Raw genomic sequence first — 22895 nt, forward strand, 5'->3', positions numbered from 1 at the left:
CAGAAACAGCAGCTCCCTCTCCATATGGGGCAATTGATCTGCACTGCCGGGGCCAGAACTCTATTCAGCTGCCCTGAGGGCCATCCTAGGCTGGCAGAGAGGATGCTGCGCAGGAGCTGGTGTGCCCGTGAGGGGCTCCAGGGTGAAGCTGAAGCCCTGGGTGGAGCAGCAGTTTCCACGTGAGTCTGAGCACCTGTGGTGCGTCGTAGCCCCATCTGTGACCTGGGTGGACCCTGGAAAAGCCGGGAGAGCTGCGAATCAGATGCCTGCAGAGAGGGCTGGGAGCTCCACGGGAGGAAGGGCCCTGCCCAGGAATTGGTATCCCCTGCCTGCCCTTCCTGGCTGGTACCCTCCGGCAGCCTCCTCTTCTCTGGCTGTAAAATGGGGACAGGCCTGGCACAAAGATGAAAGGAGGAAGTGTTTATAAAATGCCTACTCACTAATTAGTACCTAAAAAGACAGGGTTAATGGAAGGGGAAGCAAGGATGCAAGCAAGGACAGCCTCCAGCGCCCATTATGGAATGGCCACCGATGGCAGGGAGGCGCTCCTGGGGCATGTTTGTCACTTGGGATAGCACCAGGGAAATGAGTCAGGGGACCTGTCACTGCTTCCAGCATCCTGTGTGGCCTTGGACAAGTCACTCATCCTCTCTGGTCGATAAAATGGAGGACAGTAGTGTTCTTACCCGGCAGGGTTGCCGTGAAAGCTCATGAGCTCACAGGCCAGGGGATATTCTGTCCCCTGGATGTCACCTGGATGTCAGGCAGGAACTCGAACCCTCAGGGGCTGATCAGGATGAAGACACTGCAACATTACTGGGGGGCAACATAGAACGACACATACCTATGACATGTATGTCCCACCAATGGATTCAGGGCCACAGTTGGAGGATCCTCCCTGGTCAAACCCCAGGACTGCTTGTAGGGATGGGGGAGCCAGGACCGTAGTTCAGGAAGCATGTGGGAGGCTTCCCTGGAGGGCAGGCAGTAGCCTCCTCTGTGAGGCCGGATGACATCGGTACCTGGAAGCCAGGAGGCAGGAGTGGGGAGTGAGGTGACTCTTCGAAAGCAGACAGCCCCATGCCTGGCACGTGGGGAGCACCCCGTAAAAGAAGGTATTAACCTGCATCTCAGCGTGCTCACCTGTAAAATGGGGAATAAGATATAAAAGAGGGAAGATAAAATGAGGGTAATAGTTATTCCCACTTCAAAATGTTGATGTGAGGACTGATTGAGTTAGTCCATGTAAATCACTTAGCACGGGGCCTGGCATATAGTAAATGCTCAATAAATGTAGCTGGTGCTGTTATTATTACCATTACTATTATTAATATTATTAGTCTACACCATGAACAATAACTTCCAAAGTCAAAGGATAAGACTTGAGGCTAGCTTCCATTTAAAGTCGCCATTAGTAATTCATGCCTGGCCTGAAGGCCACCAGGACTGCTGGAGCTTTTTGGGAACTCCTGCTACCAGGCAATCTCCACCTTTCTCCTGTCTTGGGGTGGGCTTAGGCTCCTGAGGAGACTCCCCTGCACCCACTTCTGCCAAGGTCACAGCCCCACAGTGTTTTCATTGCCAGGGACCAGGGTACGTGGAGAAATGTTGAAAGTGAGACCACCTCCACGAGAAAGTCAAGTTCAGTTCCCTTGGAGGTTGGAGCCTCTATTCCAGGAGGAAGTCTTCCTAGACTCCCAGAAGGAGGTTCTGAGATTATGGGCATGTAGTACGCTGTCACCAGGGGGTGGCATCTAGAGAACAGGTGGTGGGCAAGCTTTGTCTGCATCCCTCGGGACATTCCAGGCCACTGCACCTGGATGTGGCAGGGTGGACTTTGAGCCTGGGTCTCTTGGCATCACCTGCAATACTGTGGTGGAAGCATAGTTTCTGCTTCTGCACAAACCTCCAAGAAGGAGGCTCCGGTGAGAAACAAGACTAACTGTAACTGAAGCTGTGTCTCAAGGGGAAAAAGAGAGGGAAAACTCACGGAGGGAGACAGGATGAGTGATCGTGGGCTTCAGCCCATCACTTTAGCACTGACCTGGTTGTCAATGGTCCCACTGATAGCGGTGCCCTTTCTGCTGCTTGGCTGAGAGCTGGGGTGTAGCTGGTGATGACCAAGGCTCCCTGTGTGGTCCCGGGGACTCAGAGGCCCAGGCCCACTCTCCCCCACACCCTGTGTCCCCTGTAGTCAGCATCCTCCCGGAAGAGCAAGAGGAGCCCAGTCTCATCCTAGAAGATGTTGGCCCTCACTGGGAGGAGGATGAGCACCAGGAGGTCAGCAGCAGCCCGCAGGGCTCAGAGGCAGCTCCAGCTGATGAAGAGGAGAGAGCGGTGGTGGAGCAGATGCCCAGGTGGGAGCCAGAGAAAGCCCTGAAAACAGCAGTGCTTGGGGAGATAACAGGCACACGGTACAGAATCCCAAAGGTATAAAAGGGCATAGAGCGGGCACCAAGTCTGCCTCTTCCTCCCTTTCCCTCCCACCAGACACCCATCCCTCTCCCCACGGGCACAGTGGCTGCCAGCATCTCCTGTACCTTGCCAGGGCCCATCTGAGCATATATGAGCATGGATTCCTTTCATTTTTTGTACAAAAGATAGCCTATCACAGGCACTGACCTATCCGCACCTTGCTACATTCATTCAACAACGTACCTTAAGATCTTTCCACATTTAGTACGTGGAGATCATCCTCTTTTTTTTTTTACAGCTGCATAGTATTCCATCATATGGATATGCCAGAATGTATTTCACCTGTCCATTCTTGATGGCCATTTAGGTTGATTCCAAAATTTTATTATTATAAACAGTTCTGCAACAAGCACTCTTGTCCACATGTCCTTGCATGTGCATGTGTGTACCCCCTGCAGGACACATTTCCAGAAGGGAGTGACAAGGTCCTCGGGGAAGGGAATGTGTCATCGTGGTCGTGACGTCTGGGTCACCCTCCACAGGGGCTGAACCATCTTAGTTCCCACCTGTGAGCTGGGTGATAGCTGCTCAAGCCAGGAGGCCTCAGGTCCTCAGGCCCATGACCTCCATTGCAAAGATGGGGAAACTCAGGTCCAGGGAGGATCAGGGGCTGACCTAGGGTCAGCACCAGGACAGTTGGGGGCCTGGACCAGCCCCTGATGCACTGAGGGAGCCCTGTTGCTAGAGAGAAGCTGGGGCTGCTCAGGCAGGGCTCCCCAGGTAAAGTCTTGGGTGGAAAATTAAGGTCTGGTCTCGGGGTGGGGAGGTCACAGTCCATCGTACTGAAAATGGGGGTCAGGAGGTGGATTCAGGGTACAGCTACAGGCGACCTCACCTCCTGCCTTTGACCTCAACTCAGGGAGCTGCCTCAGATTCAAGAGGAGAAAGAAGACGAGGAGGAGGAAGACGGAGAGGAGGAGGACGGAGAGGAGGAGGACGGAGAGGAGGAAGGAGAGGAGGAGGACGGAGAGGAGGAAGGAGAGGAGGAGGACAGAGAGGAGGAGGACAGAGAGGAGGAGGAACCTGAGTAAGGACCCGTGCCCCTGGCTGAGGGGTGGCCCAGGGAGGGGCTGCCAGGGCTTCTGGGGTGAGGGTGCTTTTTGCCGCTCACGGGAGCTCCTCCCTTTGTTCCGTGCCCAGTTCCGCTGGGCACTGACCAGAAAGGCTGAGGCGGTGCTGGGGGACCCCACTGTGCTCATAATGACCTTGGGATTCATAGTACGTAATACTCAGCGACCACCTCCACGCCACCCACACTCACACATACAGATGTAGAATGCACCTCCACGGGGTGGGGATTTTTTTGGGGGGGGGGGTGGTACGCAGGCCTCTCACTTTTGTGGCCTCTCCCGTTGCAGAGCACAGGCTCTGGACGCGCAGGCTCAGCGGCCATGGCTCACGGGCCCAGCCGCTCCACGGTATGTGGGGTCTTCCTGGACTGGGGCACGAATCCGCGTCCCCTGCATCGGCAGGCGGACTCTCAACCACTGTGCCACCAGGGAAGCCCCGGGGTGGGGACTTTTGTCTGTTGCCTTCACTGCCATGTCTCCAGAGCCTAGAACAGTGCCTAGCACAGTAAACACCAAATCAGTGCTGCTTGAATGCATGGAAGCATGCACGGACCCATGCAGTGGGCGCCCAGCTCTCCCGTGTGATTAACAAAGCCAAGGCGCAGAGCTGTCTCTGTCCCTCACACCCTCCCCGACAGTCGGTCCCCAGTGGTTGCCTTTGATGCCTCTTAAGGCTGCCCTGGATTCTGCTCTATCGTCCATAATGGTTGATTCTGTATCCACATCCATAAAAATTTCAACATCAAAACACACAAAAGAATTCAGTTCCAGTAAGAGCTTAAAAATGGAGCTCAGAAACCACTAAAAGTTCTAATCCAGCTTGCCAAGAGACTAGATCTTCATTATTCCCACCACTAAAAAGAAGTGAGAATTAGGTGATGTGATAGAGTGCTCATTACCGCTACAATGGCAACCGTATCATAATATACAAATGTATCATCATGTAGTACACCTTATAAAATGTTATATGTCAAATATATTTGAATAATAAGAAAAGAAACCACTAAGAGGGAGATGATTCTGAGCAACGTGGGCTGGACAGAAGGGCAGATGGAGAGGTGGATGCACGTGGAGGTGACGAGCAGATGGCTGGATGCCTGAGTGGAGTTAGGGGATGAGAGGCTGGACCAGAGATGTAAAGATGGGCGTCTGAGCTCATAGACGGAATGAAAGTGGGGTTGGAGGAGATGCCCGGGGAGTGAGTGTAGATGGAGGAGAGGCCAAAATGCCAGATCAGAGGCCAGGGAGATGAGGAGGAACCAGAAAGGACCAAGGAGGGGGAGGCGCCCATGGCGGGTAAGGGAAGTGAGAAGGGTGTGAGGCCTGGAGGCCCAGTTGGAAAGTGTCTCAAGGAGGAGGGAGTGAACGGCTGCCTCGCGAGCAGCCCGCGTGTCCCGGGAAGAGTGACAGCGTAGCTCGTGGAAGGGGTGGGAGATGATCCTTCAGAGGTGGTGGGGCCAGATTGTGAAGGCCTTGAACTTGATTTCCTGGGAGCAATGGGGAGCCATGGAAGGTTTATGAGCAGGGAAGTGACACAGGCTGGCGGCTGCATCGTGCAGAGACTGAGGCAGGAGGAGCAGCGTGGTGGCTGTTGCACCACAGATCAGGCCAGATGGTTTAACCTGTCCCCTTGCTCCATCCCCCTTGTATTTTTCCCTGTCCCTGTCCCTCTGCCCTCTGTGGTACCCCCGGCCCATACACTTCCTCCCTGTCCCTTTGGCCATGGCCTGAGACAAGGTAGCATCACAAGTGTTAGGAGCACAAGCTTTTCTTCTCTCAGCAGAGTGACCTGGGCAAGTGGCAGATGGGCACAGAGCTTCTGCCTCCACATCTCTAAAACGGGGGAGGGGTTGATAACAGCCCCTCCGGAGTGGTCAGAGGGCTGGCTGTGAGAATGGATGCGGTAGGACCTGGTGTGGAGTAAGTGCTCCATCAAAAGTCACCCATCTTCTCATCCCTACTGAGGGTCACTTTTAGTCCCAGTCAGGAAAGAGTTAAACCATGAGGACACACAGGATTTGGGGGCTAGAAGCCTGCTTAGTGTCATCTACTTTAAGTCTGCGCTTGCCCAGTTCACCTATAATCTTTCCATCCTCAGCAGGAGGCCACACAGCTACTTGATTGCCTCCAATGACAGGGAGCTCACAACCTCTCAAAGGCTGTCCATTCCATCCATATGCACCTCTGACTTAGGAAATTATTTCTTCTGCCAAAACTATGGCTTCTGTAATCCGGTCCTAATTCTACCCTCCAGGCCTCTCCAGAGCCAGGATGTTCTCATTAACAGGTAACTGCCCCTCCCCTAAATGAAGACCTTAGATGCTGCCTGGCTGCATTAGTACAGTTCTGTTTGCCCCCTGCTTTCACCTGCCTCTGTGTAGACTGCAGAACTCTGAGCTGTTCCGCCACCAAACCCGTATGCCCAACACATAGGTCTGCAAATCCCTTTATATGTCACAGCTCCTGAGCTAAAACACCGCTTGAAAGCCAGTGAGCCAATGTTCACACACACAGGCACACGCACTAACTACACACGTGTTCTCTGCACAGTACACACACACACGTATCTGCACCGCACATACACACCTGCACACAGACACAGCCACACATGTTGGGTTATGTGCACACTTATGTGTAGGCAGGGCACTTACACACACAGCCTGCATACATGCACAGACACGGGCACATGTGTACACACTTGCACATATCCACACTAGACACAAGTGCATACATACAGTTACCTACAAACACTGCAGGCACACACGGGCTCATACAGATGTTCGCCCAGAGCTTCAAACTCAGGGCACTTTGGGGCCTGGGGCCCCAGGTAGGGACGAGGGCCCTGTGGTGACAGAGCCAGTGATCCTAGGGCCAAGGCCAGAGGGTGTCAGGCGTGGGACAGGTGGGCTGGGCTGTCACTGGCTGGGGAAGGATGCTTTTGCCAGCTTTGCGGAGGCACAGGGGTTACTGACAACGACGCACAAGCCCTGGTAACAGGCAGATGGTCGCCTAGCGACCTGGTCTCTGCTGGCAACAGCTCAGCTTTTCATAGCAACGGAAGCCTTTTGGTCCCCACCTGGCCTCCCTGGGGCCACATCCCCTCAATCTGATTAGAAGCAGGAAGGATTGGTGGCTCATCTAACACCCGAGCCACACTGGCTCCACAGCTGGCCTCACAGGCTCGGGGCTGGGCTCGGGCTCCCCCAATCCTCCACTGGCATGCACCGACCTGGGGCTTGGAATGAATGTCATTGCCCCCAGCTGAACTCCTGCACCACGGGCGTCCTTGTCAGCAAAGACAGACAGACCCAAGTAGGTGGCTGCTTCTCCCTAAGGGCTCCCCTCCTTCCTTCTTTCGGGGCTGGGGTACCGGGTGAAGAGTCTGCTGAAGGCAACAGTGAGGACCTTAACTTGGGGGCTCAGCCTGTTTTGTGACTTGGGGGAGGACAGTGGGCTGGTAAACTCTTGCCAGCTGGCTGTTGCTGCTAGTCCCCACACCTTTAACTCGGAGAGCCAGGACCTCTGGGATGCCCACCTCAGCCAGTCTGTCTGATCCTCTACTTGGAAATCCCTGGAACTTGGGAACTTTCCAGAAGTTGATGGCCTGCTGCATTTGGGCTGGTCAAGAGGGCGCCTCAGCAGGCACCAGGCATACTGCCAACCAGGGGCAACATGATTTGGGGGTACATGGGTCCCCAAACAGCCCCTGGTGGGGCTGACAGAGCCACTGTAAGGCTTGTTATGTGTCTCTGTAGCTGGAGATGTTTGTGCAAAATGTTGTGCAATCTATGTGGGTGATTCACAGACCTGCAGAAGGCTGTCTCCTCTGGGATTTATAATAATAATGACAAGAACGGTCATAATAACAGCTGTCACCTGATTAGCACTTGTTTTCCATGCCAGACGTTGTGCTAAGGCTCCTACTGGTAATCCCATTTCACAGATGAGAGAACTGAGGCTCAGAGATAACAGCCCACACATCCACGGGTGCCCTGCCAGCAAGCGCAGAGCTGGGATTCTGTCCCAGGTCAGGCTGGGCTCCTAAGCGGACACCTAGTACCACAGACAAGGAAAGCTGCTTACCAGTGTTTAGAGATGGAGAATCCAGATGACACCGGACATGGGGAGGTTTTTTTACTTTTCCGTGAGCTTCTCACTGGCCCTTCTGACCTCATTCAAATAAGCCAGTCTGTACAGTACAGATAGGATGAGTCCTACCCATTTGACAGATAAGCAAACGGAGGCTTCCCGGGGACTTGCTTTCCAGGCCAGATTCTGGAATGAGCAAGACCCCAGGAAGCCTCTGACTGGGACTGTGGGAAGTTCATTTCCTGGGCCTTTGTGCTCTGAGAACCGAGGAGGCCCCTGCATCTGTTCCAGGGAAGGAGAATCCAGTCTGCCCCTCGCAGCACAAGCCCATCCCACGCTTCCGGGAAGGGCTGACTCCTCTGTCAGGTGTGGAAGGCACAGTTCCCATAATACTTTTAGAGGCCCCCAAGAACATTTTAATTTCTTTCAAAATCAGACCAAAAAATGAACTTTTAGATGGAAGAGAATATTTTAATATATAATGTTAACATATTAATCTTCATATGAATGCAGTCACAAAATGGAATTTTTAAAATACATTTATGGAGGAAGGGGCCTGTGAAGGTGAAGTGCCCAGACCCTATGAAAGTCATAATATGCCCTTTTCTTTAAGAAAAGCTGTTTCTTCCTGGGCAGGGTAGAGAGTGTGACTCTGACAATTCAGGCCCCTCACAATGGAAATGCGTATGCAGTGAAGAGAAATAAAGTGAGTTAGGTGCTTGAATCCTCCAGACACTCGCCTCAATCCTCCACGTCACCTGGGGCTGTGCAGACACTCAGAGGCAGGCAGTGGAGTATTAAAGACTTGGTGCTGGGGTCAGAGACACCCATCTTTTATCCAGGTTCACCTGGTACAGGCTGTGTGACCTTGGACAGGCCATCTGACCTCTCTGAGCTTCCGATTTCTAAGCTCAAATAGGATCAGTCATAGCTGGGCTCTCGGGTTTATTTGGGTGAGGATTTGGTGAGACACTGTGCGTGCCATGTGCTTGGCCCGGTGCCTGGCACACAGCCCTTGGGAGCTGCTGTGACAGTATGATTGCTGGCTGATTCCTGCTCCCAGGCAGCAGCTCCAAACTGACTGGGCTGTAATTCCGTCCCCATCTCCTCACCCACCTCAGGGGGGCTGAGACTTGGCCCTCTGGGTAAAGGATGGGGAATTCAGGTTTTCTGGGCAGCGGATGCCAAAGAGCATCCTCCGTGAGCCCCTTGGCGACAGTGGTCCATGGCATGGGGTGAGGCCGTTAGGAAGCAGAATCTAATTCTAACCACAAAAATCACATTAGCCCTTGTTCCCAAGTCATCATTTTAACCCAGAGATTGCACACAGGAATCTCAGGGCCCAATTTAGTCTGGAGACAGGCTCTTTTGGATATTCACGTATTAATATAGATATTAATATAGATAATACAGATGTTAATATAGATCTATTCATTTGGATTAACTGTCTGCATCTAGAGATGGGGAGGTCCCACCTTTAAAATGTGTAGTTCAGACTCCTCTTGAAAATCAGCAGATCTGGCCACGGGACTCCCATTCCAAGCGGAGTGGGGTTGCTGACTCAGATGGGCACAGGTTCTTCTCTCCTTCCTACAGTCTCACCCCAGCCCCCATCACTCATGTATGCCTCTGCCTGGGCCAGGGACCCCTGAAACATTCAGCAGTTGCAATGTGGCTCTGATCTCATGGCATGGAAAAAAACAGGGTCTGTGTCCGTGGTTTGTGTGATATGGGACAATTTGCTGTGTGATTTTGGCCGGGCCACTTGACCTCTCTGTGACTCACTTTTCTCATACTCCCTGCTCTGCCTATATCCCCAAGGTTGCCTGGAGACTCTCAGAGGGGAAAATGCTGGGCATAGATTTTGAACACTCTACAGTGCCCTTTGGTCAGCCCCCAAAGGACAGTTCCTCAAAACCGTCCTCCGTGATTTTCTTTGCACTTGCTGTTCCCCTTTCCTGGACACTATTCCCTACCTATTCCCAGCTCGCAGGCCACATCCTCTGGGAAGCCCTCCTTCCTAGGCAGAATTGTGCTGTGCCCTTCATAGCTACTTGCTCCAGAGTGTGACTCGGACTGGGAACTTGTTAGCAGGATGTGAGATCTGCCACCTGCCCTGTGCTGGGAGCTTCAAGAGGGCGAGGACCTATCCTTAGGTGTCTTTGTGCCCCAGCTCCTGGCACAGAGCCTGGCACTCAGCACAGTTCAGGAAACATTTAACACTCCTAACCCCGGCCCTTCCCTCCTGCCCCCTCGCAGTCACAGTGTCCTGCTGGATAGCTGTCTGGAGGCGCAGGGTGGCGAGGACCAGAGTGAAGCAGGCGAAACTGAGCACCAGAGCGCTTCACACCAGGTATGGAGCAGCACCAGGCCTGGCGCCCGAGCTACCTCGGAGGCCTGGACTGGAGTCGGCGGAAGGGGCTGGGTCTTGTCCCCTTTGCTTACAGGGGTGGGGTTTGGCTGATGAGATGCCCACAGGACAGAGGTGAGCAGGGTGGTGCGTGCTGTGAGGCCCTGCTTGTAGCAGGGGTCAGATGGTGTCAGGAAGGGCCCCGGGTGGTATGGCCATGGGTGGGGAGCAGTGGGCTTAGACTCCAGTCCTCACGTGGCTGTGTGACCCTGGGCAAGTCACCTCCCCACTCTGGGCCTCAGTGGCCACCTCTGTAAAATGGGGCTAAAAACCCTTCCCTGGAGTATTGTATATAGTTCTATGCTGTGAAGTGTGGTGCCGGATGGAGAGTACTGTGGTGGCTGCTTTAGTTGCTTTGTCCCCACACGTAGAGGGCTGCCCGAGAATTTCCCCTCATTACATATGACAGGTCCAGGTGTTGGGGCCTGGGGCTCCTGTGTGCACTGGATGCCCCAGAAGGTGAGCTGGAGGATATGACCAAACGGGCAGGGCCAGGACTAGTCTTGGGGCCCATCCTGAGGGTAGATTCCCCCCACAGGGGCTGGGCTGGACTAGGGCTAGGACAGGGCTTGATGGTCACAGCTTCGGTTTCCTCTTTATCTTTTGCAGGAGCTGCAGGAGGAGGCCGTGGCCGCCAGCTCAGGAGGTAGGTGTGTGGTGGGGTTGCATAAGAATGTCCAGGATGCTTTCAGGCTGGGGGCAGACAGGGCACAGGGGCAAACCCTCCTCCTCTCCCTCTCAACTCGTCCCCCTGCCCCGTCCCATCCTCAGGCAAAACCCATTCTGTGCATCTTAGGGCCACTTGGTCAGAGCCTGATGATGTATTTCAAAGGCCTCAGGGGAATAGCACTGAGGCCCCCAGGACCCCAAGAGGCCTGGGGAAAATGTACTCCCAGCCAACCTCTCCTGCCAACCCCCTCACTGGGAACACAGCTCTCTAGGTTACTGCCTAGTGAGGATTTGGCTCAAATGTAACGTACCTGAGTGAAAACTGGGGCCAGAGCTCGCTAAGGGTGTGTCCTAGACTCTTTTGATTATTTATCACTCCCACCCCTAATCCTGAGAACTTCAGGGGTGATGGGGACAGAGTCTAGGGCAGTGAGGATGTCTGGACACTGAGCCCTGGACTTGCAAACTTCCACAGGCCTCAAGACACTGGTGGTGCTCCACCTGCCCTTTGAGGCAGACAGACCATTTTACAGATGAGAAAACTGAGGCTCCATATGGGCAGCATTTGGCTCAGTGGTCAAGGTCACAGACCTACATTTCACTATTGGCTCCTCCCTCTTCCTCGCTCTGTGACCTGGAGCCAGTTCTGTGACCTCCCTTAACTGTGGCTCCCAAATCAAGAAAGAGGGGGCTATAATAGTACCTACCTCACTGGGTTGTTGGGCAGCGTGGGGGTGACAATGCCTCACTGGAACTGAAAGAAGAGACCATAATGGGGCCCATGACAATGATGTTTGTGTCCCAGGCAGCCATTGATGGAAATGGGACTGGACCTGGGTGTCTTAACCCCAGGTGTCCTGATCCTGCTCCCGACCTGATCTTTGAAAAACATCCTCTGTTAATTTTAACCCAAATCTGCCAGAAACCTACTAAGTCTGCACCCCACATGGATGAACAAGACCAGGATCGCCCAGTTGCAGACTCAGGTTCCGTGGGGCTGGTTCCACCCCCTTCCCCAGGTCATTTGGAAGCAGGTGGCCTGGGAACCACACTTTGAGAAACACTGAAACACAGCCCTTTGTCTGCCACCACTCGAAAGTGTGGATCTTGAACCAGCAGCTTTGGTGTCACCTGGGAGCTGGTTAGAAATGCAGAATCCCAGGCCCCAGCCCAGACCTGCTGAACCAGAATCTGCATTGTTAACAAGATCCCTGGTGATTTCTCTGCGCATTTGTCTTTGAGAGGCAATGGCCTTGAGCCCATGTTCTCAGTCATGACTGCACATTGGGATCATTTGGGGAGATTTAAAAATCTTGGTGCCAGTCCTCACCCCAGACCATTAAATCAGAATCTCTGGGGATGGGCCCACGCATCAGGCATTTCCATACCTCCCCAGGCGATTCCAGTATGCAGCCCATTTGGGGAAACGGGGACCTAGGAAAAGTTATTGCTTCTGGTTGGAAGTGAAATTAATTGAGCTCCAGGATTTCTTTGGGATGGAAAATCCTGCCAGGCTAAGAACGTTTGAGTCTGTGAGCCTAAGCCAGAGGGCTTCTGGGTTCTTTGATTCTAATTTCTTTGAGTCTAAAGTATGAAATGCTACAATAGTTGGTTAGCAGAGAAAGCTCCAGAACTGGGGTGCTCAGGGCTGTCTCTCAGAGCTGTTGGGTGGACGAGCCACATGACTGGTGATGCTCTTGACACTGAACTCCGGGGACAAGAGTGATGCTCGACTTTGGGTGCAGCTGCTGCAAGCGCAGGTGGGCACCGGGCTGGTCTGTGTTGGCGCTGGTGGGGAAGAGCCCCGCCTACCCTGCCTCTCCCAACTCTGTGCTCCTCATTGCAGTCCCCAGGGTCCCGCCTCTGCCTGAGATTCCCCTGCCCCCAGCACCATGGCTAAACCAGGCCGGGACATGGAGCTGAATCGCCTGGTCCAGGACCAGCCACCTGGCCAAGTGACCCCCGGGCTTGCTCCCCCAAACCTGGTGGAGCACCTCCCCAATGTGCCCAGCTACCACCCCCTGATCACCCGCATCCCTGTCCTCATCTCCCGGAGGACAGCCTTGTCCAACTCCAGCTTCGCCAAGGAGACCAGGAGCTCCATCCGTCGCCTAGGTAGCGTGAAATTGACCACCCAGCACGCTGGTGTCTGTGGTGTGCTTCTGCATGGCTTGGGCTGTTTCCTGCATGGGTGCCATGGTCTTGGCGTGGGACCACTATTTGGGCTCATGGAACACCACCCCTTCTTCCTCTGCTGACCAGTGCCTTCATCTTGCTTTGTGGTGACTTGAAGGGTATTAGTCCCCTTCTCTCTGTGCCTAAAATTCCACAATTAGCAATTCACTTCTTTGGGTTAAACATGGCTTTTTGCAGATCATCAATTTTTATACAGGTAGTCACTCATACCCGAGTTTAAACAAGTCACTCAGATCTCCAGGCCAAGAGGCTTGGGGCAGGGAGCTGGGTAGGGGGAGATAATAATCAGAGGGGAATGAACCAGAAGAGGAATGTGGAGGTCCATTGCAGACAGAATCTACCGACCTTGAGAGTTGGCTGGGAGCTAGACTTTCTGAGGACTGTTGTTATCTGCTCAGCAAATTCCCTTTCAGGAAAGGGGAGGCCCCCAGGTGCTGACAGGCAGACCCAGAGGAGGCGTCCTCAGGGGCCAGTGCAGAGAGAGAGCCTGTCTGGATCCATTTAATTGTGACAAGATCCCCGCAGTTGCCTTCAGGCTCCTGCTGTTTGCTGCCTGATGACAAAGTACTGGGGGACATACTGGTGCCTCTGGGCTAACCCCTGTCACCTTCTGCCTTGACTCAAACAAGACCTGCCATTTTCCCTTTAATTTGTTTGTTTGTTTTTGGATTACACTGAGCAAGGTTGCCTCTGAGATTCACAGGCAGGTTGAGCTGAACATTTCACAAGAAGAGATCCACTCTCGTCCTCTCCCTCCTCCTGGCTTGGGGTGGGCACAGAGTTGGGGCAGGGTGGCACGTGATCAACCCCATGACGGGATGACACGCCAGGCTCAGTGTTCCGGGCAAGACCTAAATCTCCTCACTCCAAAGGGTCTTCCACGTCCTCTACCCTTATATTGCGGCTCGATTTTTGTGCATTCTGTACCAACTCTGCGTTTTTTTGCTTACCATCTTTCTTTCAGTGGATTCACTTTTTCATTTAATTCAGTGTATTTAAACAGGAAGCTTTACATTATAATTCAAATGGAAAACCAGCATGGCCTGCCATAAATATAGAGAAGGCGTACATAGAAATAACCACAAAGTTATGGAGAACAATGTAGAGTTGGTAGTTTCTAGTGAGGTATGTGGCCTGCTGAAGGCTCATAGCTGAGTCTGCTCTCCCAGCTGCAAAGGGGGATTCAGACATGTCAGAGAGGCGTTAAGGCCGTAGCAGCACTAACCTGAGGCTTTCTCTCTGCCTTCTCAGGATCCAGACAGAACCGGGCAGGGAGAAATGGTTCCGTTCTGCCATCCTTTGCCTTGGCTGTGCCATCTGAAATCATCGTGTGCCTTCTCTGGTCCCTGGGAGCCCCACACTTTGAGAAATAGTCCCCGTGACACATTGGGACAGTGGGTTGAACCAGCTGTCATTGACACATGATGATTTTATTTTATTTACTGATGAATAGGGAAGGATGTTTACTGCAGCACTGGTTAAATATTCATTAATACAGACTATTTATAAAATGCCTATATTAGCCATTAAAAGTAAAACAAGTAGAGAAATAGAAAATATTGTCAGTCAAAAAAATCTTTCAAATAATTAAAAGATTTAAAAAACAGGGATTTATATAAGGCTTGGGATTGGTCACGGTAGTGGTTGAATTTACAACACAGATTAATAGAGAGATGTAAATCAAGGCCTTCTTTCTCAGACTTGGTTCTAAAACATTTCCTATCTAAGATCAAGAGCAAGGTCCTTCGGTGATACTTTGCGGGTCTTATATATGGTTTCTACCTATGCCCAATCTAAACAGTAGGACACACGATGATTTTAGGTGCAGCAGACAAGGCGGTGACAGCGTGTAGTGAGAACATTATTCCCATTTCAATGGTGCTGCTTGGCACCTCTCAGCCGAGGTTTCATTTTGACAGAGGCCTCTACATATGCTGGTCACCAACCTCAGGATGGGATAAGAGTTTCAGCTCTGGAGCCAGGCTGCCTGGGTCCAAATCTGGGCTCTGCTGACAGTTTCTTAATCTCTCTGTGCTTCGGTTTCCTTCTCCACAAAATGGGGACAATGATAACAGGAACCTCACAGAGTGGCCGGGAATGATGAAGGAGTTTATATATATAAAGCACTTAGAGTTTAGTGAAACTAATGCCTAGCAGGCATATAGGAAGTGCTTAACAGTAAATATTATTATTCTCTAAACCAATTTAAGCATAAAATATTCTTTATATTCGGAGTTATAGTATTCTTATTCTATAAATCAGTATAATATAAACGAATATAATTTCTACTTTGAGTTTCTACTCTCCCAAGCTGGCACGAAAGGAAACATCAGGCTTAGGAGTTCCCCGCCCTCCCCTGGGAGTGACTGAGTTCATAGGGTCTTGTGCAGGACTAGGCAGGGGGTAAGGGGACCACCTTCTCCTTCCCATGTTCCGTGAGACAGCCTCATGGATGCTGAGACCAGGGTTTGTTTTTGCTGCCTGGGAGCCATGCTGGGGGCACCCCAGGGCCCTGAGCATTTTTGAGAAGCTGCCCTTGTCCTGGCTGCCTCCACGCCCCTGGCCCACCTCCAGCTCACCTCTCCCGAGGTCTGCAGGGAAGCAGGGGGACGTCCCCGCCGCCCCGTGGCTCTCTCCTGTTTTCCACAGCCTGGGGCATCTCTGGTGAGTCTAGCAAAACTTCTTAAGCTTCTTGAGTCCCGCTCATCCTCTTCCCCTGAGAGCTTAGGGTTAGTAAAACAAATGCCCCAAAGTCTTGAGGCCTGCTTACGTTCCCTCCACCAAACTTCATAAAGTGCTGGCTTTTCCCATGGTGGCCATTAGAAAAAGCTCACATATCCAAGTGTTTCAAAATGCTCCCCTCCCCATTTTGGGGGTGTGCCCCTGCCTTGCTGGCACCCAGGTCTGTGCCTGGCTGCTATCGGGTGGTCCTGCCCAGGCATGGTGGGGAGTGGGGACACCATTCCAGCCCCTCAGCATCCTCTGAGCTCTGCCTTGGGGCAGACCTGTCCCCACAGTCCCTGGGGTGGGTAACGAGGACTGAGGTAGGGCCACACCCAGGCTCCCCAGGGAAGACCCAATTCTCAGGATGCGAGGTCTCTCAGAGGTCAGGAGAGCAGTTGGGCTGATGAATTTCGGGGACTCTTGGCATGTACAAAAATAAGGAAATACCAAACGTGTACCCAAACAGGGATAACACACAATACAAAAACAACCTGTTACCCTTGATTGCAGGAAACTTCCAAATGTCTCCATTGGAGGCCCTTCAAGAGTGTGAGCCCCTGAAGAGGTAAACTTGTCACTATATGCAAAAACGTGATACTATATATAGAAAATCCTAAGGACTCCACGCAAAAACTACTAGATCTAATAAATGAGTTCAGCAAAGTAGCAGGATACAGGATAAACATTCAAAAATTGGTTGCATTTCTTTACACTAACAATGATATATCAGAAATGTAATCAGGAATGTAAACAAAGAATACCTTTTAAAACAGCACCAGAAAAAATAAAATACCTAGGAATAAACCTGACCAAGGAGGTGAAAGACTTATACACTGAAAACTATGAAACGTTAATAAAGGAAATTAAAGAGGATTCAAAGAAATGGAAAGATGTCCCATGCTCTTGGATTGGAAGAATTAATATTGTTAAAACGACAATACTACCCAAAGCAATCTACAGATTTAATATGATCCCTATCAGAATACCCAAGACATTTTTCACAGAACTAGAACAAATAATCAAAAAATTTATATGGAACCATAAAAGACCCAGAATTGCCAAAGCGATCCTGGGGAAAAAAAAACAAAGCAGGAGGCATAACTCTCCCAGACTTCAGACAATACTACAAAGCTACCGTAATCAAAACAGCATCGTATTGGTACAAAAGCATACATACGGATCAATGGAACAGAATAGAGAGCCCAGAAATAAACCCACACACCTACAGTCAATTAATCTTTGACAAAGGAGGCAAGAATATAAAATGGGGAAAAGACAGTCTCTTCAGAAAGTGGTGCTGGGAAAGTTGGACAGCTGCATGTAAATCAGTGAAGTAGAACACACCCTCACAGCATACACAACAATAAACTCAAAACGGCTTAAAGACTCAAACATAACACATGACACCATAAAACTCCAAGAAGAGAGCACAGGCAAAACATTCTCTGACATAAATAGTATCAGTGTTTTCTTAGGTCAGTCTCCCAAGGCAATAGAAATAAAAGCAAAAATAAACAAATGGGACCTAATCAAACTTACAAGCTTTTGCACAGCAAAGGAAACCATTAAAAACAAAAACAAAAAACAAAAAAAACAAAAAAACAACCTAGGGAATGGGAGAAAATATTTGCAAATGATGTGACAGACAAGGGCTTAATCTCCAAAACATACAAACAGCTCATATACAACTCAACAACAGCAACAAAACAACCCAATTGAAAAACGGGCAGAAGACGTTAATAGACATTTCTCCAAAGAAGGCATAGAGATGGCCAATAGACACATGAAAAGATGCTCAACATCACTAATTACTAGAGAAATGCAAATCAAAACTGCAGTGAGGTACCACCTCACACTGGTCAGAATGGCTATCATTAAAAAGTCTACAAATAACAAATGCTGGAGAGGGTGTGGAGAAAAGGGAACCCTCCTATACTGTTGGTGGGAATGTAAATTGGTGCAGCCACTATGGAGAACAGTATGGAGGTTCCTCAGAAAACTAAAACTAGAGTTGCCATATGATCCAGCAATCCCACTCCTGGGCATATACCCAGACAAAACTATAATTCAAAAAGATGCATGCACCCCTATGTTCATAGCAGCACTATTCACAATAGCCAAGATGTGAAAGCAACCTACATGTCCATTGACAGAAGAATAGATAAAGAAGATGTGGTGAATATATACAATGGAATACTACTCAGCCATAAAAAAGAATGAAATAAGGCCATTTGCAGCAACATGGATGCACCTAGAGATTATCACACCAAGTGAAGTAAGTCAAAAAGAGAAAGACAAATACCATATGATACCACTTACATGTGGAATCTAAATATGGCACAAATGAACCTATCTATAAGACAGAAATAGACTCACAGAGCAGACTGGTGGTTGCCAAAGGGGAGGGGGGTGGGGAGGGAAGGACTGGGAGTTTGGGATTAGCAGAGGTAAACTATTATACATAGGATGGATAAACAACAAGGTCCTACTGTAGAGCACAGGGAACTATATTCAATATCCTGTGACAAACCATAATAGAAAAGAATATTAAAAAAAGGAATGTTGATATGTGTATAACTGAGTCACTTTGCTGTACAGCAGAGATTGACACAACATGGTAAATCAAATATAAAAAGAGTGTGAGGCCCTTTAGCCCCGTGTCTCATGCCCCCACAGGCCTGGGAAAGCCTTGTCACTCCTACCTTGGGATGGGGAAACTGAGGCCCAGAGAGGGGAAGCCGCTGAGCCAGGCCGCACCAGGCCAGGCCCTAGGACGTGGTACCCCCAGGCTCCCCATGCCCTATCTGAGTGAGGCATCCCCATCACCCACCCCAGGGCCTTGATGCTTCTCCAGGCCCAGGGAAACCAGGCTGGGTTTTGGAGAGCTGGGCTCCAGGCTGTGTCCAGGAGCTCCTGTGGCTTCTGTGGTGTTGTGGCTTCTTCTGTGGCTCCTGGGTTAGTGGCTGGCATGGGCGTGGCTGTCAGAGGGCCCTGGGCTCTGCATCGTTGTGCCCCCTGCATGGATCTCTCCTGTGGGCCCTGTTGGGAGGCAAGGCTTCCAGAGGCCGCTCCACACACGCTTTCTGTGGCTTCCCTGTAGAACACAGCAAGGCCCTGGGACCTGACTTCTCTCTGACGCTGTGCCCTCCTTCCTCTCCCCAGTACCTGCCACGGAAGAGCACCCGGAAGTGCAGGTGGAAGACGCTGATGCTGACAGCCAGCCCCTCAACGAGGAGGAGAATCCACCCTCTCCCGTGCCGCTGCCCCTGTCTCCTGCCAAATCCGACACACTTGGGGTCCCAGGATCAGCCACAGAGAGCCTCAGGTCACCTTTTATGCTTCTCTTGGGCTTTTCATAGCACTGTGCCACCTGTGCATTTGGCATTTGAGGACACTGGGGCCAGAGAGGAGAAGAAGCTGGCCCAAGTCACTCAGCGAATTGCTGTCAGCGCTGGGACTATGGCCCCACTATTTTCAGTTCTCCTAATTCCTGGCTTCAGGCTCTAGAAAGAGCTCTCTGAGGAAGCCCTGTCCAGAATACCCTCAATTGTACGTTTGAAGGGGGTAATAAATGTGACAGGGCTAATTTTGTTGTTAAATAATACGATGGACATACCAAAGAACACTAGATATAATAACCACCCCTAATCCCACCACTCTAGGGGGTAGTTTTATTTTCCTACCTTCTCTTCCATACCTTGTTTGTGGGCCCATGCTTTTGAGTGGTTTTAGTTGAAGGAGTGATTGGATCATATCTCATTTGAGACCACATCTTATTTATTGAGCCCTTTTCCGTATTGCTTGTCTGTCTCCTTAACACTCGTTGTGATGCTGTGTTGACATCCTCCAGCTCCATGTGCCAGGATAGACATAACAATCCTCTGTTGTTGAATACTGTCCACAGTGGTGCTACAAATATCTCTTTGGTCTTCTGCCCTCTGTCCTTGGGCTCCTTTCTCGAGAGTGGGCTTCCTGGTCAGGGTTGCATACGTTTTTGTGCCTCTCGAGATAAGTTAGTTGCTGCATGGTTAGAGTTGGTTTTGGACAACCTGAGCCAGGTAACTGAGAGAGGGCCTGCATAGAGCTGTAGGCAGTCTGTGAAGTGCAGTGCAGTGCTTTGTGAATGGTTAATTAAGCTAAAGGGAGCTGCCAGTGCATCTCCTTTGCTGGATAGATTGAGGGATGGTTCTTTTTTCTTGATTAATTCTTGCTTTTATCCATGAACCCTTGAGTAATTTCTCAGCTGAGGTCAGAAGACTGCCAAAACAGAGATGGTTGGATGTAGCAAACAGCAGGCTCCCAGATTTTGATATGGAGAAGAGTCATAATCTCACCCAGCCTTGGAACACAGCTCACAGGCACATCAGTCCTCACGTTTAATTCACTGAATCATGCACAGAGTACAGAGAGCAGAAGACAGGGCACCACCATAATTGTAGACATCTGGTCTACCTCCCTCTGTTCCCTTTATAAGGGTAGGGAGACTGTACAGGCTGAATTAGAGGTGGATATTCGGGAGGAGGGAGGGGACTAAGATCACTTGGGACAAGAATCAAAGCCTCCTGCCTTTTGCTTATGAGCTGGGTCTGTGAGGCTCCTCTTATTATCATTCATTCATTCGTTCATTTGCAAACATTTACTGAACATCTTTATGTGCCAGGCTCTGCTCTAGGTGCTGTGGTTGCGTCAGGGAGAAGCCTGAGAGGGGCCTGCCCTCATGGAGCTGACATTCCAGTGGGGCCGAGATAGACGATGAACAAGTAGTCACACAAGATTTTTCCAGAGTGCTAAGGAGAATGTGACTGTGAGAAACTGGGAAGCCTCAGCCTGAGCTTGGCGCCAAGAAGGAATTCTGATGCCTGACATGAGAGGCCAGTGAGGCTGCCTGTGGTCCAGGATGGAATGAGCACTGGGGGCAACTGATGGGAGCAGAAAAGCCACCAAAACAGAGGGGCACACGGGCAAGGCCCTTCTCACAGTGCAATGCTGTGGTTTGGAGTGAATCCCAAACACCCCCTGTCTACTAGGATTATGAAAATTCAACAAGCTACTGTATGTGAGGTGCTCAGCACAGGGCCAGGCACTGGGCGGTGCTGGAGGAGCATAGCTGCTGATTTAGTTCCACACTCTGGATTCTCTCCAGGCCTGGAGAGGGCACTGGGCTGGGAGCAGGAGGCCTGAGTTTAAGTCCCAGTTGTGAGATTTTTGCCCCAGTCTTCTTGTTCGAAGGCATCCTTTTAATTAGAGCGTAAAAGAGGTGAACCCATGAGTTTTGCCATTCTAGGCGAGTTGGCAGAAGGTAATAGGGTGGTTTCAGAGCCTTCTGGAATAAAGCAAATGCTACACATCCCTCTGACTGTATCCCTTTACAAGCCCTAATGATGGAATCCTGAGTCACGGTGGTTGAGTATGGGAAGAGTACCAAGTGGATTCAAATCTAGACACCAGCAGCTGAGACACCAGTGATTCCAAATGCAGCACTCTGTGGCAGACTTGGACTGAATGATGGGGACCTGGGCATAATTTAGTCTTCATTCTTCAGATAGGGAAGCGGGAACTCCAGGAGGCGATGGGCTTTCCCCAGGTCACACCATGAGCTGGAAAACAGACTTCATGGCCCATGGGTGTCAACTTTTCCAGCCAGGGGCACATCTGCAAAGGGAGAGAAGCTGAGCTTCCAGGAGAGTTAATAAGATGGAATGTGAGCCCTCACACCTTCTCAGTAGCTGGAAGGGTGGTGTGATGGAGAAGGGGACGGGGTGGACTGGGGAGGGCAGTGCCCTCAGACTGGGAGGTGGAAGGGAGAAGGATATTTAAATTGAGACCCAACTGAGTGATAAGCACCTCACTGAACTGGGTAGATTTAGTCCCTTTTTTTTTTTTTTTTTTCTTTTTTGCGGTACGCGGGCCTCTCACTGCTGTGGCCTCTCCCGTTGCGGAGCACAGGCCCAGCGGCCATGGCTCACGGGCCCAGCCGCTCTGCGGCATGTGGGATCCTCCCGGACCGGGGCAGGAACCCGTGTCCCCTGCATCGGCAGGCAGACTCTCAACCGCTGCGCCACCAGGGAAGCCCCCCATTTTATAGAGGGGGAAAACTGAGGCAGCTCAGCGGGTTTGAGTAACTTGCCAAGGTCACACACTGGGAAGAAGCAGGGCTGGGGTGCAAATTCGGGTTTGCCCGATCCCAAGTCAGTGCTGTTACTTCTATGCTAGGCCATTGAATGGATGCAGAGACCGAGATCCAGAGGTTGGATGTGTCCCCCCTTCTCCTTTTTTGTTTCCCTGCAGGCAAGCGAGGACCCTTTGGCAGCACCATCCTCTGTCCCCACCTCCCCCCCAGGATTCGCTCTGGGTGATCTGCAGGGCTCAAAGTTGGTTCACCCCCTCGCGGCCCCTGCCTCCCTGAAGGCCCCTCCCTTCCATGTCTGTGCTCTTGCAGGAAGACGCTGTGCCCCCAAGATGATGAGGCTGAAGAGCTCAAGGTGCTGTCACCGGCTGTATCCCCCGTGGTCGCTTGGTCGGACCCCACCAGCCCGCAGGGCACTGAGTAAGTGGGGGCCACTTCTGGGGTCTCAGGGAATCAGAAGTCTGGGTGGGGATGGGCAAGCAAAGGGAGGTGAGCTGGGGGGAGAATGGCTGTTTTTAGAACCTTCCACCCCAAGGCAGACTGTGCCAGTGGCTTCCTGGCAGTAACAGAGGGCCAGGTCTCCTGCCCAGGCTGCTTCTGACCAGCCCAGAAATTCTGAAAAATCTGGTCTGCAGAATGGGCTCAAACTCTGGGCCCAGCTGTGTCCAGAACCACAGAGTGTGGGCCCTGGGGAATACACATCTTTATAAGCTCCCCAGGTGATTCTGATGCAACTGGTCTGTGGAACCACGTTTAGAGGCCACTATGAGGGCATCGGGACCTGTGTCTCTGACATCGAAGTGTCACAAGGGCTGGGCCAGTGGGAGGTGTTTTCCTGAAGGGTCTACGTAGGCTGGTGACAGTGAATACGCCAGCCCTGGGCTCTGGCCTGGGATCCTCACCTCCTCTCCAGCCATAGCTTCTGGAGTGACCTTAGGAGACAATATACTTTCCTTCCAGTCTTTTTTTCTGTCCATAAATTTATGGAGTTTATGCTCAACAGTATTGTGGAAAGTTCAGAAAAGCAAAAGAAGCAGAAAAAACCCAAACCTCACGTATAGTTCAGTGATCCATTTTAGCATACAGTGGAGTCACATCTTATGCAGTAGGGTAGGGGTAGGGGTAGGGTTTAATA

At 51.2% G+C, this 22895-nt stretch overlaps 1 protein-coding gene across 1 annotated transcript in view; it reads left to right on the top strand.

The window, feature by feature from the left end:
• CNGB1 (cyclic nucleotide gated channel subunit beta 1) overlaps positions 1 to 22895 on the top strand; it is a 57374-nt gene that overhangs the window by 12887 nt on the left and 21592 nt on the right. The window contains exons 12-18 of the mRNA XM_082607388.1: positions 2195 to 2357; positions 3335 to 3403; positions 5800 to 5832; positions 9894 to 9987; positions 10654 to 10690; positions 18796 to 18958; positions 22073 to 22180. Coding sequence (XP_082463514.1) covers positions 2195 to 2357; positions 3335 to 3403; positions 5800 to 5832; positions 9894 to 9987; positions 10654 to 10690; positions 18796 to 18958; positions 22073 to 22180 — 667 coding nt within the window. The remainder of the gene's footprint in view (positions 1 to 2194; positions 2358 to 3334; positions 3404 to 5799; positions 5833 to 9893; positions 9988 to 10653; positions 10691 to 18795; positions 18959 to 22072; positions 22181 to 22895) is intronic.

This window comes from Mesoplodon mirus (genome assembly GCF_964341445.2).
Source record: "Mesoplodon mirus genome assembly, chromosome: 19".
NCBI lineage: Eukaryota > Metazoa > Chordata > Mammalia > Artiodactyla > Ziphiidae > Mesoplodon > Mesoplodon mirus.